The sequence below is a fragment of the Vombatus ursinus genome, unplaced genomic scaffold, assembly GCF_900497805.2.
Source record: "Vombatus ursinus unplaced genomic scaffold, bare-nosed wombat genome assembly UNPS02014799.1, whole genome shotgun sequence".
Classification (NCBI taxonomy): Eukaryota; Metazoa; Chordata; class Mammalia; order Diprotodontia; family Vombatidae; genus Vombatus; species Vombatus ursinus.
Window position 1 is genome coordinate 9,401,855 of NW_020954577.1, and position 21,726 is coordinate 9,423,580.

General features: G+C 47.0%; 1 protein-coding gene across 1 annotated transcript in view; it reads right to left on the minus strand.

Annotated features, from left to right (window-relative positions):
* The window catches only part of LOC114050689 (kelch-like protein 7), a 55,684-nt gene extending 34,469 nt beyond the window's left edge, over nt 1-21,215 (minus strand). The window contains exons 1-4 of the mRNA XM_027872551.1: nt 21,078-21,215; nt 4,413-4,515; nt 3,543-3,636; nt 3,028-3,152 (exon numbers count right to left, since the gene is read on the minus strand). Coding sequence (XP_027728352.1) covers nt 3,028-3,152; nt 3,543-3,636; nt 4,413-4,515; nt 21,078-21,197 — 442 coding nt within the window. The 5' untranslated portion in view covers nt 21,198-21,215. The remainder of the gene's footprint in view (nt 1-3,027; nt 3,153-3,542; nt 3,637-4,412; nt 4,516-21,077) is intronic.
* Between the last annotated feature and the right edge of the window lie 511 nt (nt 21,216-21,726).

Consider the following 21,726-nt stretch of genomic DNA (forward strand, 5'->3'; position numbering starts at 1 on the left):
GTACCAGGCAATGAGCTAAGCCCAGAAGGGAACTTAAAAACCACTTACTTCAATCTCCTTATTTGATACATAAGAAAAATGGGGCCCCGAGGTGATGTAACTTGCCGGAAGCTCCACAGAGAGTACCAGGGGCAAGATTCGAACCTACATCCTATGCCCCTGGAGTGCATGCTCTTTTTGTTCTAACATGCTGCCTCCAAATAGTGCTAGTACAAAATTAGCCTGCATTATAGTGCCTGATGGTTGCAGATGGTGAAGACAAATTCACTGCTGTTAAAAACTCCTGCAAGGAACTGTGAGGTCTTCTTGCCCTGACGGCCATCCCCTAGTTCCTGCTGCTATCTGTTGGTCAAGGCCCTTCTCTTTTCTGAGGCTCACTCCGTTTCTTCATCTGTAAAAGGAGGGAAGTGGCCCATACGGGCTTTAGGATCCTAGTGTTCCAAGACTCTTGAAATTCAGATTCTATAGACGCTCACTCTGTACAAAGACTGAAGCCCCGCGCATTAGGGCCCAGTGAACCATCACCACTCACTCAGGCAAAGAGAAAGAATATTACTTACAAAGTTCTCAAGTAAACATTTCAAATAGTAAAAAGAGCAACCACATTTTTTTCTTTCTTTCTTTTTTTTTTGGCTGTCAAAGACTTTTGATCCTTATGAAATCCAGGAATCTTTTCCACTATTCTCTGGCTTGGCTCCCGGATGTAAAGTCATGTTCAGATTTGTCGAGGATTCTACTTTAGCCAGATGTCTCTGACCTCTTAGCATGGCTCTCTCTGCCACACTGCAGAACTGGCCCTCTACCTTTCAGGGCCTGAGCAGAGCCAGACATTTGAATGGGCAAGGACATAGAGCCGATAAGCGGGAGAAAGAAAGAGGCTGAGTTAGGTGCAAGGAGCCTTACTAGGTCTGGCAGTGCATCCAAAAAAAAAAAAAGTAATCTCTTTAAATGAATTAAGCTCATAAAATCATTCAGACTATTTATGTAAGAAAATCAACCCGAATTTGAGATTCCTTAGCTTAACATTTCAAGCCCTCCACACGTTGGCTGTTGCTGTCTTTCTAGTCTTATTTCATATTATGTCCCTTCACAAATTCTCTGTTCTCATTATCCTGGGCTCCTCATTTATACATCCCTGCTCCCTTTAAAGCACAGCTCACTTACTGCTTCTTTCACAGCTATTAGCATTTTCTCCCTCTTGAAATTACTTTACATTACAGGAACACCAGCTTCAGGAGCCTTACCTACTGAGAGTTACTGTATTTTTAAGAGGCAATAGGATCTTGGAGTTAACAGTTTGTCATTCTTTGTAGAGAAAGTTTTTACTTTCTTTCTGTTAAGTTACCTGTCATGGCTTGAGAGAGACTGATTACCCCTGTCTGAGGTACAGAGAGAACCTCTCCTCTTTCCTGAGAGAACTATTTTAACTCTATCCCAGAAGGAAAATAAAGAGAATACTTGGAAAAAGACTTTAATTGGTCTCCTGAGAGAACTAAATGGTGGGACTGTGTTTCCAGAATTGAGAGGTCAGCAGTTGCAATGATGGCTAAAGTTGGCTGTGACCTTTCTCAAAGATGATATTTTGAAAATACTTATTTGAGTCTTATATCATTTGTGACACTGCTAATAAATTGTACGGCCAGTGGATTCAGAATAGAGTAGAAAGAGTGGTGATCACCAACACGTGAAGGTGATAGACACTGAACCCTAATACACATGAGTACTGCTAGCAAAGATTATGAATATTTTTTCTTTTCCACAGGTATTTTCCTTTATATCAACCAACTATATGTATCTATCATCTATCTATCTGACTGTCTTATCTATCTATCTAGCAATCAATCATTTATCTGGATGTCTTATCTATCATTTATCTTACTACTTTATCTATCTAACTATCTATCTTCCATATGACTGTCTTATCTATCTCTCTATCAATCAATCATTTATCTGGCTGTCTTATCTATCCTGTCTATCTATCTATCTATCTATCTATCTATCTATCTATCTATCTATCTATCATTTATCTGGCTGTCTTATCTATCTATCTATCTATCCATCTATCTATCCATATATCATTTACTCATTTGCCTGTGTTCCTGTTGCATCTTCTCAAGACTACAGACGGTTTTATTTCTGTCTTTGGGTCTCTAGCATTTTGTACAAAGGAGGTACTTAATCAACGTTTGCTAAGTTGATTACCAGCATGTTAAAAATGGAAAGAAGCTTCCCTAGTCTTTCAGATGAAGAGACTAGGGCCAGGTCCTGCAGCTAATTGCCCACAGAGGTGCCACCAGAAGACGGAGCTGCTCATCCTTCCTTTGTACAGCTTTTTTTCAATCATAACGCACCCCCTGGGTCGTAGCGAGGATACAGAGATAACAAGGGCTAACGGAATGTGAGTTGTGATTATTCTACTACCCCCTCACGTTTCCTCCCTCCCGCTATCAGTCTGACATCGCCTGTTAAGAAACGGCTCATTAGGAGCCCCACGACACAGAATCTGGCGCCAGGCCCCCGTAATGTCATCTTTGTTACAGAGCCCAGGGAAATCTTGTTGTTGACTAACATGCTGACGGAAATCGTGATTGAGTGCCAAGAGATCCTTTCGAGGAACATGCGCTGTTACCCCGCGGAAGGCTCCTGGTTGACGTTCTAAAAGCAGGACATTTCAGAATGATTTGTTTCCCTGCACTAATTGGGCTCCCGCGCTTACGGAAAGTCTTACATTTTACGTGGCCCATCAAAAACATGTCATCAGACAAAACTTTACAGCGAAAAGGGAACTCCAAAGCCGTCTGAGTCCGACCTCCTCACTCTCCAGACGAGGAAAGTGAGGCAGGCACAAGGACGTGGAACCGTTTGCTCAGGCCGTACACCAGGGAGCCTAGGATTCAGGATTTGGACTCAGGTCTTCTACCTTCAAGTTCGCTCTTTCCCCTTCACCCACAGTCGGGGGACGCGAACCAAATTCAGGCGGCCCTGAAAAGGAGCTGACTCCCGCCAGTGAGGACCCCGCCTCCTTACCAAGACAGTTGGAAGCATCGACTTGTTCTTTTAGAAAGTCTACACACATCTTCTTCACAGGCTCAATCTGATACTGGTTCGCAGCATCCAGCAGGGACTGCACGTTGTTGCTGTTCACGGAGATCCTGCAGACACAGCACGCAGAGTTAACACTGGATTTCCACAAGCCGCTTCCCTCACTTAAGCGTCTCGCCATGGAGTCTTTGGCTCAAACCAACATTTGCATTACGGAACATGGCCTGAGCTTTGCTTTCTTTAGGCACCTACAACATTGGAGGCCTTCTCTCAAAGAAGCCCAGTCCAACCCTTCTGGAGCAAAAGGGCATTCCGCGGTCCCCTCCTTCCACTAGCCAACCCAGACCCGGATGGCGGCTCTCCTTGGTGCGCTGCCCATGGGAATGTGTTGGAACTAAATCTAGGAAGTATCTAAGCCATAATGCAGTGCGTAGGCCGGAACACTTAAACAGAGGTCACATAGTTCTCGTGAAATGGAACCCCTTCTCTTCTTCACTTACCGGGCAGTGTAAGCAAACTCCACCAGCTGCTCGATGATGTCCGGCTCAGCATCTTTGAGCTCGACTTCAAAAGACTTTGATTCCAGCATGTTGGCTAAAGTTAGGAGAAGGGACAAGGAGCTTGAGCTTGACCCGCACCCAGCTCACAAAGACCTTGTGCATGTGCTCAGTGAACAACGAGGACTTTCCAGGATGCAGTTAATGTAGAAAAAAATGCAACCTACTCATTTCCCAAAAGGCGGTTATCCCAAGTGGTAATAACAGGGAGACTCATAGCTATCATTCAGCTAGTGCTTTAAGGCTTACAAAGGTCTTTATGCATATTATCACATGAGAGTCTCCACTAAGTAAAAATGCTTTCTACATAGGAGATGACTGTGTGCGACATCTTTCGGCTTCCATGTCACTCCCAAGTACCTTTGAAAGAGAGAGTAAATATTCCCTCTAAAATCGGCTCATTTGGCCTCCACTATTCCTAAGCTTTCTTTTAAGTTCCCTCTTGAACCGCAACAGGACAAGTGAGTTTGGAAGAGTTTAAAGGTCTACAAATTTAATTCTTGTTTCAAGACACCACTCGGGTCAGAGTGGCATTTCTCTTTTCCCCCCTCTCTACTAGATCTCAAAAGAATAATCTCAGGAGAGCCCCCAGCAGGGCCTCAAGTCTATGGCAATGACTGATTCCACTTCCAAAGCATTCTTAATAACAATAAAGGCATCTGGCCGAATGGTAGGACAGCTAGGAATTCCATGATGAATTACCACCAAGGCCAAGACTCCATCCCAAGTGTCTCCATAATATCACCTTTATTTCATAGCGATCTATAAAAAGGGGGCCAAGAAAAGGGGAGATTTTTTACTTCCAATACTTACTCGTAAACATTAAGTTAAAAAAGTGACTGGCTGCGGCAAGAACAACTCGATGAGCAGGGATTTTTCTCTCCTGGACCATGAGAATCACATCACACAGAGTTTTCTATTTAAAGAGAAAGATCACATTCTTTTTTTTTTTAAATTTTAAAAATTGTTTCTTCTGAACTTAAAGATCAAACAAAATGAGTATTTCCCTATGCAGAACAGAAAAGGATAATACGTGAAACTGCAAATCTCTATTATGCCCAGCTGGCTTTTCCTTTGAATCAGATGACAAATTTAACATGTAACTTTCAAGGATATGACATCCTGCCTAGGTGGGATTCTTTCTGATCTTTCTGTTAGGATCTTCGGTGCATGTACAAAATGCTTCAATGATTCCCTTTTCCTTTTTGGCATCCCTATCACTAACTTCCTCTCTATCCTAACATCCCTACCCCTTGCAAATGAAAAATAAATAAATAAATAAATAAAACCCTCGGAACAAATACGCGTCATGGAGCAAAGCCAATTCCTACGTTGGCCACGTCCAAAAACGTCTGTCTCTTTCTACACCTTAATTCCACCACCTCTCTGTCTGGACAGGGTTACCATGCTTCCTTGTTGCTCTTCTGCAATTGAGCATATTCATTTTAAAAATGACTTCTGAAGTCTGATTGTGCAAAGTATGTAAACCGGAGTTTACCATGTGCTTTGTGATCAGGATGACCCATTATCGATGTGTTGTTGTCTTGGAAAAACATTTGCAGAGCCCTTAAAAATGCCCTGAGGGATGGGGTTATTTCCCCATTTGCCACATCACCTCCTGCCCAAGAAGCTTCAATGGCTCCCTAGTGTCTCTAGGATAAAATCCAAATGTCTCTGACACTTAGAAACATTCACACTCGAGCCCAACCTATCTCCCCAGACTGATCATACAATATTCCCCCTCCTACTTCTGATCAGCCACATTGGGTTACTTATTGTCTCCCGTCTCCCAGCACCCAGAGAAACATAAGGTCCCTGAGGGCTGAGGCTGTCATTTTTGTCTTTGTATGTCCAGTGTATGGCACAGTGCCTGGCACATGACAGAAGCTTAATAAGTCCTTGCTGAATCGAAATGAACCAATAAGCCAAGGCCATATTTATAATGTTCTTTAACGATGAATTTTAAAAGACAAGCTCCTATCCCAGGGACTATGTTTAGATATCAACCCATACAACGGTAAACATCCTCCTTCCTCACAAATAGTCAGTCACCAAGTCCCGGGTGATTCTTCCTTCAGTGTTCTTGCATCTTTTCTAATCCCACCATGACCCTGTCTCTGGTCTGTATTATCATCTGATGTCTAGACTTTCAGCTGGCCTGTCTACCAAGCCTGACTAATCTCTCTAAGATGTCTCTCAGCATGCCACACCCTCCTTCACAAACCTTCACTGGCTCCCCGCTCCCAAGAAAACCAAGCTCAAAGTCCTTCCTCCAGGGCCTTTATGTTCGACAGTGAACACTTCATTCTGGCCGGTGGGTGCTCACTAGCCTCCTGAGCTCTGCCTCAGCTCATGCCATCCAGATCTTCTCTATGGCTCTACTTTTTTGCCCACTTCATAGAATCACAGAACTTGCCAGTTGGAAGGTAGATCAGTGGTCCAACCAATCTAGTCCAAACAATAAGCCAAAGGAATCCCCACGAGAACATACCCAACAAGTGTTTGTCCAACAGAGGAACCCGCAGCCTTGAGGCCACATATGGCCTTCTAGGTCCTTGGGTGCAGCCTTTTGACTGAGTATAAGTTGTACAGAACAAATTCTTTTATTAAGGGGATTTGTTCTGTGAAGTTTGGATTCAGTCAAAGAGTCACACTTGAGGATCTAGAGGGCCACATACGATCTCGAGGCTGCAGGTTCCACACCCCTGGTCCAACCTCTTCTTGGAGACCTCCAAAGATCAACACCCCATTGCATCTTGAGGCATGCCATTCTACTCTGGGAGGAAACCTTTCATTATTAGAACGTTTCCTGGCCTGAAGCTGAAATGTCCCTCTGCAACTTCTCCCCCAGGGCTCCTGCTTCTGCCAATGAAAGTCCTCCAAATAACAAAGTTGTCCATTAGCTGCTCCCTGAGTGTGCGCTTCAGGCTGTGTCCACTCCTCCAATCAGTCCTCCTACATCACAGACTTAAGGTCCTTCCCCATCCTGCTTCCTGTCCTCTGGACACCCTTTAGGTATGAACTTCCCACGCTGTGGTTCCCAGAACAGAGCTCGAGACTCCAGATAGATCCGACTGGGGCATTGGATGGGGAAACTAACACCTCTCTATTCTTGGAACCTAAGACCCTCTGAATTCAGGCTACAAGTTGAACAACCCACGCTACCTCTCCCACCACCTTGGCCACCAACTCCCCTCAGCCTAGAACCCTGGACCTCAGCCATTATCCTGGGAAGCAACCTCTATGAAAACAGAGCCTGGTAACTAACTGCTCCGGCAGGGCCTACAGCCACAGCTACTGAAGACTCAGAAAGGAAAGTTCTCCTCACCCAAATCCACAGCCCTGTCAGATGGGTCAACATCAGAGGCTGGAGATTTTATCCGTGGAAATGACTTTAAAGACAAAGCATTAACATCTGCTTTGTTGTCACACTCTAAGGAGCTTGCTAGCAGAACTGCAGCTAAGATCTTCCCCCACCAGAATGCGAGCTCCCCGAGAGGAGGAGGTACACTGACTTTCCTGTTTGTATCCCCAGAGTTTAGCACAGAGCCTCGCACACAGTGAGGGCTTCATTCATTCATTTATTCATTCATTTGCTTTTTCAGCTATCACCTCACACTATGGACTCATATTGAGTATGCAGTCCATGAAAACCCCAGATCTTTTCCCACACCAGTGCTCTCTCCTCAGGTCTCCACTATCTTACACTTGTGGAATTGATTTCTTGTACCCAAATACAAGACTTTCCATTGATCCCTACTGAATCTGATTTAGCCCAAGGCTTAAGTCTTAGCGCAGCTCGAACGTCACCTTCAAACCCACCCAGGCTGCAGAGATCTCTCTGCCTTGCTTACACCATTGCTACTCATTTTGTACCTGCTTGAGTTAGTAATTTTCTTATTTGCATATGTCACTGCCCAAACAAGACTGTAAGCCTCTTGAGGGTTGAGGTCATATCTTAAGCTTCTTTATATAATCCACAGAACCAAGCACAATGCCCGCTCCTTACAGGCAATGGATATTATTTATATTATTTATATAAGAGGCTGCAAGATCTTCCCAAGTCCAGCTCATCTCCTTTCTTTATCTTTCCCCTCCCCAAACACACACACACACACACACACACACACACACCCCTTCATGCCCTACCCATTCTCTCTACCCTCAAACCAACACTACTCCATTCCCTTCTGTTTGCTGGTCCCAATCCTAGGCATCCCTTAGGCTGAAGATCTACCTTCTCCAAGAAACCCCGACTCCACCCAAGAGCCACGGCCCACTGCTTTCCCTCTCGTGGCACTTATCAACTTGACCACTTTATAATTATAAAATCACAGACTCTCTGAGTTGAAGAGGATCTTTGAGATCATTGAGCCTAACCTTTTCATTTTACAGATGAGAAAACTGAAGCCCAGAAAAGGGTAAGAAAGTTTTCCCACGTTATACAGATAGCAAGTGGTAGAACTAGGATTCCAACTCTGGACCCAATCCCATATCCTGCCATCTTTCCCTTACACTAAGCTGCCTCCAAGAAGTAACAGTAAAAGCACAGCTGTGTGGCTTCCTACACTTGAGAGCAAGTGGTAAGTAAGGCCATAGGAATTGTTAGAATAGCTCAAAATCAACTCTGCACGTTGCTGTACTGCTGACAAATTTAGACTACTAACAGGTACCCCCCAGTATCAACTAAGGCTATTTTCTTCACCCTGCCCACACTGGAGAAGTGCATCCTCCTCTTCCCAATATCAATCTCTGCTGACTGGAATCCTCTTCATTTTTGAAGGTCCAACTTGAGGCCAGAGCCTCTTCAAAGATTTCCTTGATCCCCTCAGTCCAAAGAGAGCTCTTTCTTTTGGGAACTCTCTATGAACTTAACTATAAAACAAAACAAAATACAGTGTTTTTATATAACTTGTCTTCTCTACTATACTATAAGCTCATCAAACAAAGGGGGTATCTCCATGGACTCTAAGGACCATTTATTAAGAGATTCCTGCATGCAAAACACTAGCTGGGCCATAAGCTAAACACAAAGGCCCTGTCCTCACAGAGCTTACAATCAAATAGGGGAAACAGGACACATACACAAATATCTTTCTGTATTTTGCATTAAAGGGCCAAGAAAGGTAGCCAGTGCTATGCACATTTCCTAATAGACAAGAGGCCAAATATGAACAGTTCTCAAAAGAAAAATGACAAACTATTAGCACACGAATAATAAGAAATGTCAATCAAAATAACACCAAGCTCTCACCTCAGTCCCTGCAAATTGGCAAAGTTGCCAAAAGATGGGAATAGTCAGTGTTGGAGGGGTTGTGGGAAGACAGGTTCACTGACAGTGCATTGTTATTGGTACAACCACTTTGGAAAGAAATTTGGAATTATGCAAATAAAGAGACTAAAATGTCCATAGCCTTTAACCCAAAGATTCTCTCACTAGGCTTATACTCCACTCCAAGGAGGTCACTGATAAAAAGAAAGTCTCTGTATATACCAAAATATTTATAAAAGCACTTTTCATGAGAGCAAAGAACTAGAAACAAAGTAGATGCCCATTGTTTGGGCTAAACACATGGTGGTCCATGAGTGGAATGGAATGTTAGTGTGCTGTAAGAAAGGACAAATGTGGTGAAGACAGAGAAGCCTGGATAGAAATACATGAACTAAAGCACAGAGAAGGAAGCAGAGCCAGAAAAAAACAGGTACAATGACTCCAACAATCACACACAGAAATCTAAGCAAAGGTTGGGAAATTACAAAGATCTTGAAAAACACCTCCCTGGAGGGAGAGGTCAACCAGTGTTGTGCATATTTTGACTTTAATTATGCTGATTTTTTCTTCTTTTTTTCTTTGTCTTCAAACATATTATTGATCATATGGGATGGCTCTCTGGGATAAAAGAGGTCATGCCATCTGCTCTGGCTAATCTCTCCTTCCTTCCTAATCTTGACCTTGGTGAATTAGTTCAACTCTACACTGTCCTAACATGCTAAGTTCCTCGTTCTCTTGTCCTATCACTGTTCATGTCTTACTAAATCCCAACCTTGGATTACTCCTGCCATCCAACTCCTTTATTTCCTTTTTTTTTTTTTTTTTGGTTAGGCGATGGGGTTAGGTGACTTGCCCAGGGTCACACTGCTATTAAGTGCTATGTGCCTGAGGCCAGATTTGAACTTCCTCCTGACTCCACGTCCAGTGCTCTATCCACTGCCCTACTGAGCTGCCCCCAACTCCTTTACTTCTAATCACATGGTGCTGAAACAGAACTAGAAGAATAATAATACTGTGCTGACTGGGGCAGCTAGGTGGTGAAGAAGATAGAGTGCTGGGCCTGGAGTCATCTTCCTGAGTTCAAATCCGGCCTCAGAGCGTGACCCTGGGTAAGTCACCTAGCCCTGTTTGCCTCAGTTTCCTCATCTGTAAAATGAGCTGGAGAAAGAAATACAGACCACTCCAGTCTCTTTGCCAAGAAAATCCCAAATTGGGGGGGGGGGCACCTAGATGGTGCAGTGGATAGAGCACTGGCAGTGGAGTCAGGAGGACCTGAGTTCAAATCCAGCCTCAGACACATAACACTTACCAGCTGTGTGACCTTGGGCAAGTCACTTAACCCCATTGCCTAGCCAAAAAAAAAAATCCCAAATGGGGTCACAGAGAGTCGGACACAACTGAAATGACTGAACCACAGCTAACTGAGTCTATTGTGAAGTGCTGCTAATCTCAACAGAGCCCTCAGCACAGAAAGGCCATCGTACTCCTCCTTCCTAGCTGATTATCTGTGCTTCACCTTCCCCACCACAGCAGTTCTTCCAAAACTTTTCTTCTCTCAATAGCCAACAAGCATTTACTGAGCTTACTATGTGCCAGGCACTGTGCTAAGAGTGCTGGGAACACACACACAAGCAGAAAGAAAGACACACCTTCTCCAACCTCTCTACTGAAGACATCCATCATAATTCAATGAAAACGAGATTGGGGTCACTCTCCAAGAGCTTCCACTTCTCCCCGCCCATCACATCCCCGCCCGGGACATTGTCCTCCATCACCTCCAATCACTCTACATGTGCTCTTGCTACCATCCCCTCTCCCAGTCATGATCTACCTTTCTCTGATTTTCAGATTCTTCCTTTCCATTAGTTTCTTCCCTGATGCTTACAAAAATTTCCAAGACTCTCCCATCATTTAAAAAACAAAACAAAACACTAGATTTAACTCGACCAGGGTGGGGAACCTGTGGCGCTGAGGCTACATGTGGCCTTCTAGGTCCCTGGGCACAGCCTTTTGACGGAGTCCAAGTTTTACAGAACAAATCCTTTTATTAAGGGGATTTGTTCTGTGAAGGTTGGATTCAGTCAAAGGGCTGCACTTGAGGACCTAGATATGGCCTTGAGAAAGCAAGTTTCCCACCCCGGTCTAGACTCACCTGCTACCACCTTAAATCTCTCCTCTCTTTCTTGGCTAAACTCCTTGACAAAGGCTGTCTACAATCTCTTCTAAACCCTCTGCAATCTGGCTTCTGACCTTATTATTTAATTGAAGTTTCTCTCTAAAGTCACCAATGAGCCCTTAACTGCTGATTCTAAAGGCTTCTTCTTAATCTCCATCTTTCTTGGTCTCTCTGAAATATCTGACACTGTTAACATCCTGGATGCTCTGGGCCCTTTGGGTTTTCCTGACTCTCCTCTCTCCTGGTTTCTTCTTACCTGACTGCTCTTGGTCTCTTTGCCAGGCTCTTAATCCTGGTCATGCCCCGTGCTATGGGGATCCCCAAGATAATCTTCTCTTCTCCCTCTTCCCTCTCACACTTGGTGCTCTCATCAGCTGCCATGGTTCAACTCTTGGATCTCTATACCCCGACTGAATCTTAACTGAGCTCCAGCCCCATGTCACCAACTGCCTATAGTCATCTCAAACAGGACAGCCCACAGACATCTCCCATCCAACATGTCCCAAACAGAGCTCATTAGCTGGACCCTCTTCCTAACTTTCTTCTTATTACAAGCACCACCCAGTTCCTAACCTCAGTGGGAGCTTCACCCCCTCACTCTTGCTCACTGCATGTATCTGATCAGTTGTTAAATTTGGTCCTTTCTCTACAACACCTCTCCCACGGCTCCCCTCCTCTCTTCTCACAAGGCCACCCCACTTTAGGCTTCCATCCCATCTAACCTGAATTACTCAGCAGGCCTCTAACTGGTCTTCCTGCCTCTTAGTTGTCCATTCTCCTCTCTCTCCTACACGTGGCTGCCAAAGCACAGACATGTCACGTCATTCTCCCCCTACTCAGTTAACTCCCATTACCTCAACTTTGGGATGGCATTTCAACTTTCAACAGAGCCCTTTCTACCTGTCCAGTATTTCTGCCATTCATCTTTCATCCACACATGCTACATTACAGACCATACTGGCCTAATTACGGTTCCTTGAAAGTGACACTCCCTCTCTCTACTCCTTGCTGTTACCCCATCTATCCCCTATACCTAGAGCATTCTTCTTCTCAACGTTGACTCTTAGAATAAGGTTCAGGCAAGGTGAGGCTTCTCCTGGCCCCCCAACTGCCGGCACATTCATCTATAAAGTTACCTTCCACCTCCTCAGCCAACCGGAATGTTCTCAATTGTATCGTGGTCTTCCGCTTATTAGAACGTCAGCTCCTCCAGGTCTACCTCTCTTCTGCCTTTGTATTCCTAAGGCCCCCAATCAATGCTTGTTGTTGACTGATCTGGTCAGTCCACGAAGGAGCTGTGCACATAACAGCCTCACCTATGCCTCAACAGAATAGGAGCTCCCAGAGAGTAGGGCTAGCCTTTGCTTTTATCTTTAATGCCCCAGCCCAAAGCATAGACCATATCTTTGAAAGTAACCCAGTCCCTGAATGTTCCCATGACTTTCAGCAGCTCAGATCACGGGCACCTCAGCCCACCGAGATCAGCTAATTAGTTTACCTGACATTCTACCCCAGACTACTGGCATATACTGTGCATCCCTTAATCTCATCTAGCTCACTTAATTAGCTTACTTGCTACTCCTCTCCCTGTTCCACCTGGCCCACCCCAGACCCTTACCACTTCTTAATCCCATCCAGATCCTTTCACTTTCACTTTTGTATATAAGCATCAGTCTCACCCCAATTAAGTTGGAGGTTCACTAGGAACCCAGACTGCTTCTATTGGTACTACAGTAAACCCTGCCCCCAGACTTGCCCATGGAAGGTCTGAGTCCATGAATTCATTCCAGGTGGACGTTACTCTGTACCCTGATATTTCAGGGTTCCAAGCAACCCTAAACCACATGGGGGGCAGGCTGCACATCAATTGGGGAACAGCTCAACAAATTATGTGTATGAATGTAATGGGATACGACTATTTTGCCATAAGAAATGGAGGAGATCTCAGAGAAACCTGGAAAGACTGGTATGACGTGAGGCACGATCAAGACAGTGGACCAAGAGACCAATTTATACAAATAAACAAGTGAGGCAGCTAGGTGGCACAGTGGATAGAGTACGGGCCTGCCATCAGAAAGACCAGAGTTCAAATCTAGTCTTGGATACTTCCTGGTTTGCATGTGCCTCAGTCTCCTCAACTGTAAAATGAGGTTAATAATAACAATTACCTCATAGGGTTGCTGTGAAATGAGATATTTGTAAGTCACTTAGCAGTGCTTGGCATATAGTTCATACTTAATAAGTCTTTCCTTACTTCTTTCCTCCCCCACCCCTACCTCTCTGTTACAAAGGATTAATTGGGGAAGAAGAAAAGATATGTTTGAAAATGAAGTAAACTATTCCAAAAAGGAGAGGAAAATGAGGAAAGAGCTAGGAAGTAACACTTGAGCTGGGTCTTGAAGGGGAGGTGGGTAGGAAGGGAGGGATGGAGGGAGGGAGAGAGAGAGAGAAAAAGAGAAAGAGAGAGAGAGAGAGAGAGCAAACTATGATGGAAAGATCAGTTGGAGTCAGATTATGGAAGTCAATTTTATCCTGCAGATTTTGAACTTAACCAGGAGAGGTACATTGAAGGGATGGAAATGAATGAGAGACCATCATGGCAGAGACTGGAGGAATGAGGGTTGGAACTAGAACCCGAGGAAGTACCAAATTAAGACTGAGGAGTCAGAGAAAGGACAGTGGAGGGTAACTTAGTATCTCAGTGGCCCAAGGGAAAGGGCAGTATCAAGAAGGAACAAGGAGTCATCAACGGTCAACTGGTACTGTGAGGTCAAAATGGAGAGAGGCCAAGAAAAGGCTACATAGTCTTCCACTTCTATCCCTGATGCAGGCCACGGTCTTGGAACAGTGCAAGCAAATATTTAGTAAACATTCCCTTGATGGGATTTGGGGGTTTAGACCTTCAGCCTCCCCTCCTCAGCCTGCCAGAGACAACTCATTGCTGCCTGCTATGAGAGCCACATGGCCATGAGATCTAATGTAAGCACAATAAAGATACAGAAGAGCAATTCACACGAGATCGCAGCAGAATTGGGAAAGCTCAGATGCCCTCTGCTCCCTGATCAGTTTGTTGACCAGCACAGGTCTTGGCAGCTCAATAGTCAAGGAGGCTTCTTAAGAGATGGTGGCCTAGCTAGGTGGTGCAGTAGATAGAGCATCGGCCTTGGATTCAGGAGGACCTGAGTTCAAATCTAGCCTCAGACACATAACATTTACTAGCTGTCTGACCCTAGGCAAGTCACTTAACCCCATTGCCTAGCCAAAAAAAAAAAAAAGAGAGAGAGAGAGAGAGATGGTGGCCTGTAGGTGTAGGTGGAGGTCAAGCTCACCAGCACAATCCCATTGATTTGTTCTGTTTAATAGCCCTTCTTGGCTCTGCTCTACCTAGGAGTGGTTGAAAATTGACAAGGATGTTTAAAAAAATATGTCAATAAAATACAATGCATACACCCCTCCCCCCCAGAAGAGCTAATGGGGCTTTTTCTGCAGCCATCAACCTTTAAGAAATTCTCTTCTGAATTCAGGACTCTGGCTTCATGAGATTCCCCAATTTCTCCACTCTGCCAAATATTGTCAAAAGAGGATGAGGATGATTCTGGCTGACTTGAACCAGCTAAATATAATGCTGTGATATCTTTGTTTTTCAACAACTTAGGTCTTTAATGGTGTTCTAACTCTTGCATCTCAGTGCCTCTGACGCCAACAAGGGCCAAACAACCCTCCGTGGACGGAAGCATTGCGCTAACTCAGGCCAAAACACCAGCCCCTAGATTGGAGAAGCAGCCTTGGAGAAAATACTCTTGCCAGAACTACTGGAGATTATTTAGGGTTTTTTCCTTGCCATTTTCACCTTTCTGCATCTAATTAGGCAGCCTGCTTTTAACTTGGAAGCCCTAAGCAGAGCTCTGCCATTTACCACCAGCAAGGCCTTGGTGATGCCACTTCCCAAGGTCAAGGCTGGGGGAGTCTGTTTTGTCATCTGAGAAACAAGGGGCTTGGAGTAGGAGACCCGTTAAACATCCCTTCCAGTTCAAAATCCTATGGACTTTGGGAGTTCACCTAGTCTGACTCTCTTACTTAGAGTCAAGGAAACTGACCAAGATGCCAGTTAATTTCTCTTGCTAGTTGATGGCACCCAGCAGGAGCTGTCCATAACACTCAAACTACTGGGCTTTCCAGTCAACTCAGGTAGTCCCCATTTCTTCCATAAAAGAAAGGTGAAATGTTAAAGCTTTTTTTTCCTTTTTTTTTTAAAAGAAATCAAACTTTTGTCCCTTATGAAAAACAGGAAATAATTGAAAAAGCAATGTCCAGGGAAGGCCTTCCCCTTCCCTCATTTACCTTTGAATGATCTGGAAGTTTGTGCCTTGGCAGGAATTTTTTGACTGAAGGAGGAGGGAGGAAATTAGGAGGCATTAAGACAGTGACACTCTCAACCCCATTCAAATTATAAGGGCTAGTTAAAGAAGGTTAGCTCAACTTCTGCCTAGCTAAGTCGAATACCAATGAAGTACCTGCTTCATGTAAAGCAGAGCCAGCAGGGTGATTCTCAAAGAGCATGCACTCGAAGAATGTAATCTGTAGAATGTCTATTCTGATGGTGTCGAACAGAAGGGAAAGAAATATATATATGTAATATATGTATAACAAAAATATTTATATATTACAAAATATATTCATGTATATATATATATATGTGTGTTTGTATATGCGTATACACACACATATAGAGACAGAGAGAAAGAGAAAGAGAGAAGGAGAAAGAAAAAGAGTGTGTGTTGGTGATGCCCTATGCCCCTTTCCATCAAAAGACTCTCAAACACTTGCTGCCGGGCAATTTTCACCGCCTGGACTCTACGGTACAACCCACACAGACATGAGATCTAGTTCACTGATCAAAGAAGATTATCTCTGTAAAGTAGTGAGGCCAGTGCCTGGCTAGCAGATGCTTAATCCAGGCTTGTTCCCTTCCCTCCCCTTCCAATTTTTGCTCCTTTTTTCTCTCATACTCATCTTCTCTCCTCAAAATTTTTCTATGCTATTAGATTTATTTAGATAGAGCAGAGGGTTCTTGGCCTATAGTCCACAGACTTTCTGTGGGGCTCTAAGAACTATCAGGGGAAAACCCCCTCCACCTCTATTTTCACTAATCTCTAACTGAAATTTAGCATTTCTTCCAAATCTTTAACAACCTACTTCTGAGAAGGGGTCCAGAGGCCTCAGCAGACTGCCCAAGGGTCCAACATGCTCGTGTGCCCACACACAGAGTTAAGAAGTCCTGAGCTTGAGTAAACCAGATCTGTGGAGCGGATAAAGGATCCTGGGGGGGTGGGGGGATCCCTGTCCCTTTCTCCAGTCTCCTTGTTTCAGATGAGGAAGCTAGGACAAGTTAAGCACCTTGCCAGAAGCACTGAAGTACATGCCAGAGCTCCTAACCATGGCCCATCCAAATCCCTCCAAAGATATCTGGAGCAGGGCAGACAGAAAACAATGGAAAACAAATGTTCTGCCATTTTGAAACAATGGTGCTTCTTTTTATTTATTGCTCTTAAAACACACACCCCACCCCACAACAACAACTAAGGAAAGCTATCTAACGGTCGGTCGGCATTTCCTCACATCTAACCTATGACCCTGCATACTAGTTTCAGCCACATTTCTTTAAGAAGTCAAGTAAAAACATACAGATGCAATGATAAAACTGGGCCCATCCTTCAGGGCCCTGATGTCCCTGCTAGGCCATTTCTGCTGAAAGAAGGGATGGCACCTCAGCAGCCCATCATTGGTTGGGGAGGACGCTCTTGCCATCTATCAGCCATCTGGGCCATAGAGGGCTGTCAACCCAGAGCTGGCACTGAGTGAGGCTGGTCCTCCAAAGGCAGATTGTCCAGTGGCATGCCCTAGAGCATGGGCATAGGAAGGCCACGTTGCACCAAAGGGGACTAGTACAAGAGAAAAATAGTATTCAGTGTAAAGCAGTTGGCCAAGTTGTACAAAAGGATTTGTATCTGCTTTACTTCTAATAGTGAAGGCTGGAAGCCCCTCTGTGACCACACAGAGGGTGACAGGAGAGGTCTATGTTGTATGGGACAAAATGTGACTGCACAGCCCAAGTGACAAGTCTGACACAAAGCCACAAAGAAACCTAAAGAGCAGAAGAACCCACAGCGCCAATGGGGGAGGCCAGAAGGGAACAGAGAACAGACAAGGTTTGGTCAAGTGTCTGGCTTTTATTGAAATGTAAATAGTCGGGATTTGTAGGTTTTATTTGCAATTCCGTTCCTTACTTTGCCTGAGATTGGTACTGTTTAAGAAGTGTGAAATAAGTTAAAAATTCAAAAGTGATGTCCCTGTCAGAATTATGACCCAATAGGGCTCCATGACCACACACACGGATGATGGCTCCGGCATCTTCTGTGGGTCCAGATTCTCGATCGGACCCCACCCCCAGCTCTGACAGGGGAGCTTTTGGTCTGATCTTGCTGGGACCCAAAGCTCCGAGCCACTTTCCCAAGGCTCCTTGCCATGCCAAACCAGCTTTCTAGGGCTGCTGCATCTGTAAGCTCCTTGAGGGCAAGGACCGTCTTCCTTGCTGGCGTTTCTATGTCCAGTGTTTAGCCTAGTACCTGATGTAAGGGAAGAGCTTCATACATCTAGCTCAGTTAGTGAATTGGGTACCTGGAAAGACGGCAGTGACTTCAGGGACCTGCAGGCCCCAAGTGCGGGTCACCCACACAACCATTTCAATCCCAACATGGGAGCCCTCACCTGATAACAGCCGAATGCCAGAAATCACTGCATTCAGATCCTTTCTGCATAGGATCTAGGGCTGTCATCCAGCCCACGCCGCAGGAAAAGCGTCTCACTACAATAGGCAGGCACACGTTCAGCCTAGGCCTAAACAACATGGGTGAGTGGGAAGCTACCTCAGCACCAGGCCTGGGGCAGCTCTTGGAGGCGTGTGGCCTCCTGGGATGGCCTGGAAGCTTGTCCTGATCCAGAGCACTAGGTGACCTGGGTGCTCTAGGGACCAAACCACGCAAATCCATCACTCTTTCACATGACAGACCTTCAAATACTGGAAGAATGTACCATCCCCCCACCCCCATACTCCCAGAATTCTCTTTTTTAGGCAGAACATTCCCACTTTTTCAAGCAGCCTCCTTTGACACAGACTCAAGACCCTTCACCCTGCTAGGTGCCCTCCTCTGGATAATCTCCAGCTTAGCGATGTCCTGCCTAAAACGTGGTGCCCGTCTCCCACATTCCAGGGCAGAGAACGGCACGCCCAGCTACCTCCTCTCCCAGCCCGGACACCCTCTCTGTGGCCTGCCAGGGCAGTGTTCAGCTACCTGCCTCCTAATATTCCTGTGGCTTTTTCAAATGAATTGCTGCCCCACACCTCTCACACCTTGGGCCTAGGAAGAAAACTTCTTGTCGCTCACCCCCTGTGTGATATGGGGCAAGTCAGGTAAGTCCCTCGGGCCTTAGCTTCCCTCTGCACAAAGCAGGAGGGTTACGTGAACTCCAAGCGAGCCAATGGGCTCACGGAACAGAGCAGGAATCGGAACCCAAGCCAGGGCTTTCTCCACCCCCCATGGGCATCGGCCAAGTGTACAAGCAACCATGAAGAGGAATAGATTTGATGTCTTCACAGAAGTCCTACTGTCCGCTGCCCTACCACGGTTCACGTTCCTACTTTCCATCAGCAAAAGCAACCCAAACAATGCAGGGTTCCTTCTGTCTTCTGACAACCATTGCAAACCTCATCTCCTGCTTTTATCTGGAGAGTAGTGGAGCTGGTGGTGGCAGTACAACTCCACAAACATTTATTAGGCGCCTACTGTGTACCCTGGGGGCCGTCCCTGGGACCCAGCCTTGGGCCCTCAGCTCCACTCTCTAACCCTAACCCTATTTCTTAGTAACCTGCTCAGCATCCAGGGGTTGATGGAGCTCTGTGCAGATGATTCCCAGCTCCCTACATCCAGCCCCACTCTTTCTCCTGAGCTTCAGTCCCCACTGTCAACTACCAGCCCGCTGGACACCTCAAACTGGATGTCCCAGAGTCGTCCAAAGCTCAACATGTCTAAAGCAGACTTCTCACTCTCTCTCCCCATCCAAAGCCTCTGTCCTGTGTGGGAATAGAAAGATGACAAACCAATCCAGTCCCTTCCTCAAGGGGCTTCTTCTACAATCAAGGAAACATACAGGGCCTGTGAGTAGTGCAGGCCACATGCTGAGAGGTGTGTGGAGGCTGACCAATTTCTGCCCCTGGGTACAGGGAATGCTTCTGGGAGAAGGTGACCCTTGAAGACAAACGTTTAAACAGACAGACATGGGAGGGGGATGAGTTGGAAGGAGGGTCCATTCTGGGCTTGAAAGGACAGTAAAAGGAAAGGCTTGGAGATAGGTGAAAGCCCAATGAGAAGAGGATTGTGATGAGCCCAGTGTGGCTGAAACAACATTTGTCCTGGAGAGCTGGTCCAGATATCTGTCGTGGGATGGTTGCCCTTGAATGTCAGGGCAAGTCTGAATAACAGCTCATAATGCATGGAGTGCTCTAAAGTTTATACTCATCACCAGAGTTTATTCCAAAACACACCTTCATTTCTCCACTACCCCAGGGAGAAAAGATGGTACCAAGGCTACCTGGGAAACAAGACTGTTTCCATGAAGCACCACCACGTTCATTAGTGAATGTTTCTGCTCTGGCTAAACATAAACAGAAGGGTTTGTCTTTAACTGTTACCAACACTCTCCTTCCCCTCACTGCCCCATCAATATTTAGTGGATTAAAAAAGCCTTTCCTAATTTCCTCCCTGGCAGCATTATGAGAAACATGTCCAAGATCAGAGGCTCATAAATCTACAGCTGGAGGGGACCTTAGGAGCAGGAAAACAGGGAGCAGTGAAGTTACTTGTCCAGGGTTACACAACTAGGAGGTGGGAGAGGGAGGATTCAAATTCAGGGCTTGGGCTTCTGATGCCAAACCCACTGCTCCGTGGCACCCTCTGTCAGCCCTGGTGTAGGGAAAGAGCAAAAAACCCAAGCCGCCTGGGCATCAGCTCAGGGACTCATCGGCTCTCTCGCCAAACAAAAGAATGTAAGCTCCCGGGGTCAGGAGTCTGCCTCCCTTTGCTCTTTGTACGAGCCCCCTCCCCCCAAGAATGTAAGCTCCTGGGGTCTGGGCCAGTTTCCCTTTGCTCTTTTTATCCCCCACCCCCTCTCTATGTAAGCTCCCTGAGGGCAGGGCCAGTTTCCCTTTGCTCTTTTTATCCCCCACCCCCTCTCTATGTAAGCTCCCTGAGGGCAGGGTCTGTTTCCCTTTGCTCTTTGTACGAGCCCCCTCCTCCCACGAACTTAAGCTCCCTGAGGGCAGGGGTCTGCTTCCCTTTGCTCTTTGTATCTCCCACCCCATGTAAGCCCCCCCGGGGTCAGCTGCATCCCCCAACCCACGTGAGCTCCCCGGGGTCAGGGTCTGCTCCCCTTTGCTCTTCCTATGCCCCTCCCCTTCCCCCAAGAATGTAAGGTCCCGGGGTCAGGGGTCTGTTTCACTCTGCTCTTTGTATCCCCCTCCCCCTCTCTATGTAAGCTCCCTGAGGGCAGGGTCGGTTTGGTTTCCGTACGTCCAGCACGTTGGGTGTGTGCCTTTTTTTGGTTTTTGTTTTGTTTTGTTTTGTTTCAAACAACCATAAACGCTGGTTGGACGCAGAGCTCTAGATGGGAGTCGCGAGGCCCGAATTCGAGTCCCAGTCGGGCCTCTCACTCCCCGGATGACCTTGGGCAAGTCAAGGTCCCTTCTCGCTCCAAGGTCAGGAGGCGACGACGGGGCGCGTCCGCGGTGCCCGGGGGTCGCCTTCGGAGGTCCGACTCCAGGGTGGGGGCGGAGGGGGAGGGGGCAGCGCGAACCACGCAGAGTTAAGGGGCCGCGGGGCAGGGTGCCCCCGCCTTGCCCCTCCCCCCTCCCTGGCCCTGCCCCTCCCCCTCCCTCCCCCCTCCCCGGGCCTGCCCCTCCTCCCGGGGGCGGTACCTGTTTCCGCATGTTATTCATGACGCCCATGAAGCTCGCCAGCAGCTTGGCCTCCTCCCGGGCCGCGAGCTTTTTCTCGGTTTTCTTCTTGTTGCTTTTTTCCGCGCCGGACGCTGCCATCCTCCCCGGGCACGCGCGCGGCACGACCCCGCGCGCACGCGCACACGCATACACACGCACGCACACACACTCACATTCACCCGCACAACCCCGAGAGCGGCCGATGGAACGCCCCGGGCCCTCTCCCCCGCCCCTCGGCCCGCCCCGGGGCCCCTCCCCCGCCCCTCGGCCCGCCCCGGGGCCCCTCCCGCCCCCGCCCCCGCCCCTTGGAACGCGGCGGCCCGCTACGCTGGGCCGGCCGAACGCGAGCCCGGCCGCCGAGTCTGCGCACAGGCTCTCCCGGAGGGCCCGGGGAGAGGAATAAAGGGGGGAGGGCCCGCCGCGAATCCACGTCACCGCCGGGCGCGGCCGCGCGGGCCCGGGGCAAGTGGGGAAACTGAGGCCGAGGCGGAGGGCCCTTGGAGGTCATCTGCTCCAAGCCCGCCCCGTTTACAGATGGGGAGACCGAGGCCGAGGGGAGGGGCCCCTGGAGGTCATCTGCACCAACCCCGCCCCGTTTACAGATGGGGAGACCGAGGCCGAGGGGAGG